Source organism: Cariama cristata, unplaced genomic scaffold, assembly GCF_000690535.1.
Source record: "Cariama cristata isolate BGI_N322 unplaced genomic scaffold, ASM69053v1 scaffold38935, whole genome shotgun sequence".
Lineage (NCBI taxonomy): Eukaryota > Metazoa > Chordata > Aves > Cariamiformes > Cariamidae > Cariama > Cariama cristata.
The window spans coordinates 4505-5874 of NW_009616484.1; the positions used below are offsets into that span (position 1 = coordinate 4505).

At 41.2% G+C, this 1370-nt stretch overlaps 1 protein-coding gene across 1 annotated transcript; it reads right to left on the reverse strand.

The window, feature by feature from the left end:
- Positions 1 to 262: 262 nt before the first annotated feature.
- LOC104161670 (SKI/DACH domain-containing protein 1-like) lies at positions 263 to 1363 on the reverse strand (the record flags this gene model as incomplete). Its single annotated transcript, XM_009700183.1, has 1 exon — positions 263 to 1363. A coding segment is annotated over one exon (1101 nt), but the record flags the coding sequence as incomplete, so codon positions are not given.
- Positions 1364 to 1370: the final 7 nt, after the last annotated feature.

Sequence of the window (1370 nt, forward strand, 5' to 3'; positions counted from 1 at the left end):
AAACAAAAAAAAAAAAAAAAAAAAAAACAAAAAAACAACAACAACAAAAAAAACCAAACAAAAAACAAAACCAAAACAAACAAAAACCCCACTGTTGCAATGGTAAAGAAAATAGTAATCCGGTTTCTGTCTTCACAATGTGATAAAACAGGATTCCAAAAGTGAGTATAGCATTAATGGGCTTGTACAAACCATCCTGCAGAGTTTAAAAAAGGTAAGAAAGTTAAAGGTGGTTCAAGAAAATATTTTCCAAAGTATTTTATTAATTAAATTTCCTGAATTTGTGGCTAGGTGGAAGAGGTATTGCAGAACCGCCCAGCTGCCATTTCCATACAGGATGGGCCTTGTGAGGTGGTTGGGAATCCTTAGTGGTGTTTAAGGAATAAGCTGGCAACAAATCCCCATCATTGCCAATAATTAGTGATGGTGGACAGGGAAAATTTGCCATGAAATTAAATGGCCTTTTCACTGCTGATGCTACATTGCTGGCTACCCTTTTGCGTCTATTGTTAACTGTAAAATCATCCAGTGTTCCTTCATGTGTCTCGATTTTACCTGTAGGACGTGGGCTTCGAGCTGATTTCAAATTTGGTTTGACTGGAGGAGTCTGCAGTACAGGTCGCTTTCCCAAAACCAGTGTCCTGTAATTTTTTCTCACCCTTGCTCCAAACTTATACTCCCCATCCTCAGGTTTTGGAGTACCTAAAGTGCATGAGAGGACCTGACTCTGAGTCAGCGGGTTTAAGGAAGTGGTTTCTTTCTCAGTGCATGCAGAATCTTCCTTAGCTGTTAATAAAGCGTCCTGGTTATTACTCTCAGTCACACCGTAAAACTCATCCTTAGTATCATTGCACTCACACTTTAGCTTATGTGTTGTAAGATCAGGCTCATACTCGTCGTTTGCACTGCTGTCCTCTATTTTGATTTTAATGCTGTGCAGGAATGGCAATGCCTTATTGCCTGTATCAGTGCAGTGGAGCTCAGCTGCTGCTGCTGCCCCTGGAGAAGCAGCATCCTCCTCAGGATCAGTTTGTAAAGAGGGCAAATCCGTGGCAAATTCAATACAATGAGGGATTTTGGAATCTTTCTCTGAATTTGCTGCCGCTGATGAAGAATCATTATTTAAGAACCTAGCAGCTATTGTGTTGTTATCTGCACGGTGTGCAGTAGTTGCTTGAAGGCATTTCCTTGCCTCTCTGAGTATTCTTTGTTGTGGAAATGCATTGTTTGTCTTTGGGCTAGGTGAAGAGGCCCCCTTTGCAACACAGTTAATTGTTAGGTCAGTACTCTTGGCATTATTGGAAAATTCAGAGTGTGGGAATGTGATCTCGGATACCCTATCATCTCTTATCTCCGCGAAGCAGCTCCCC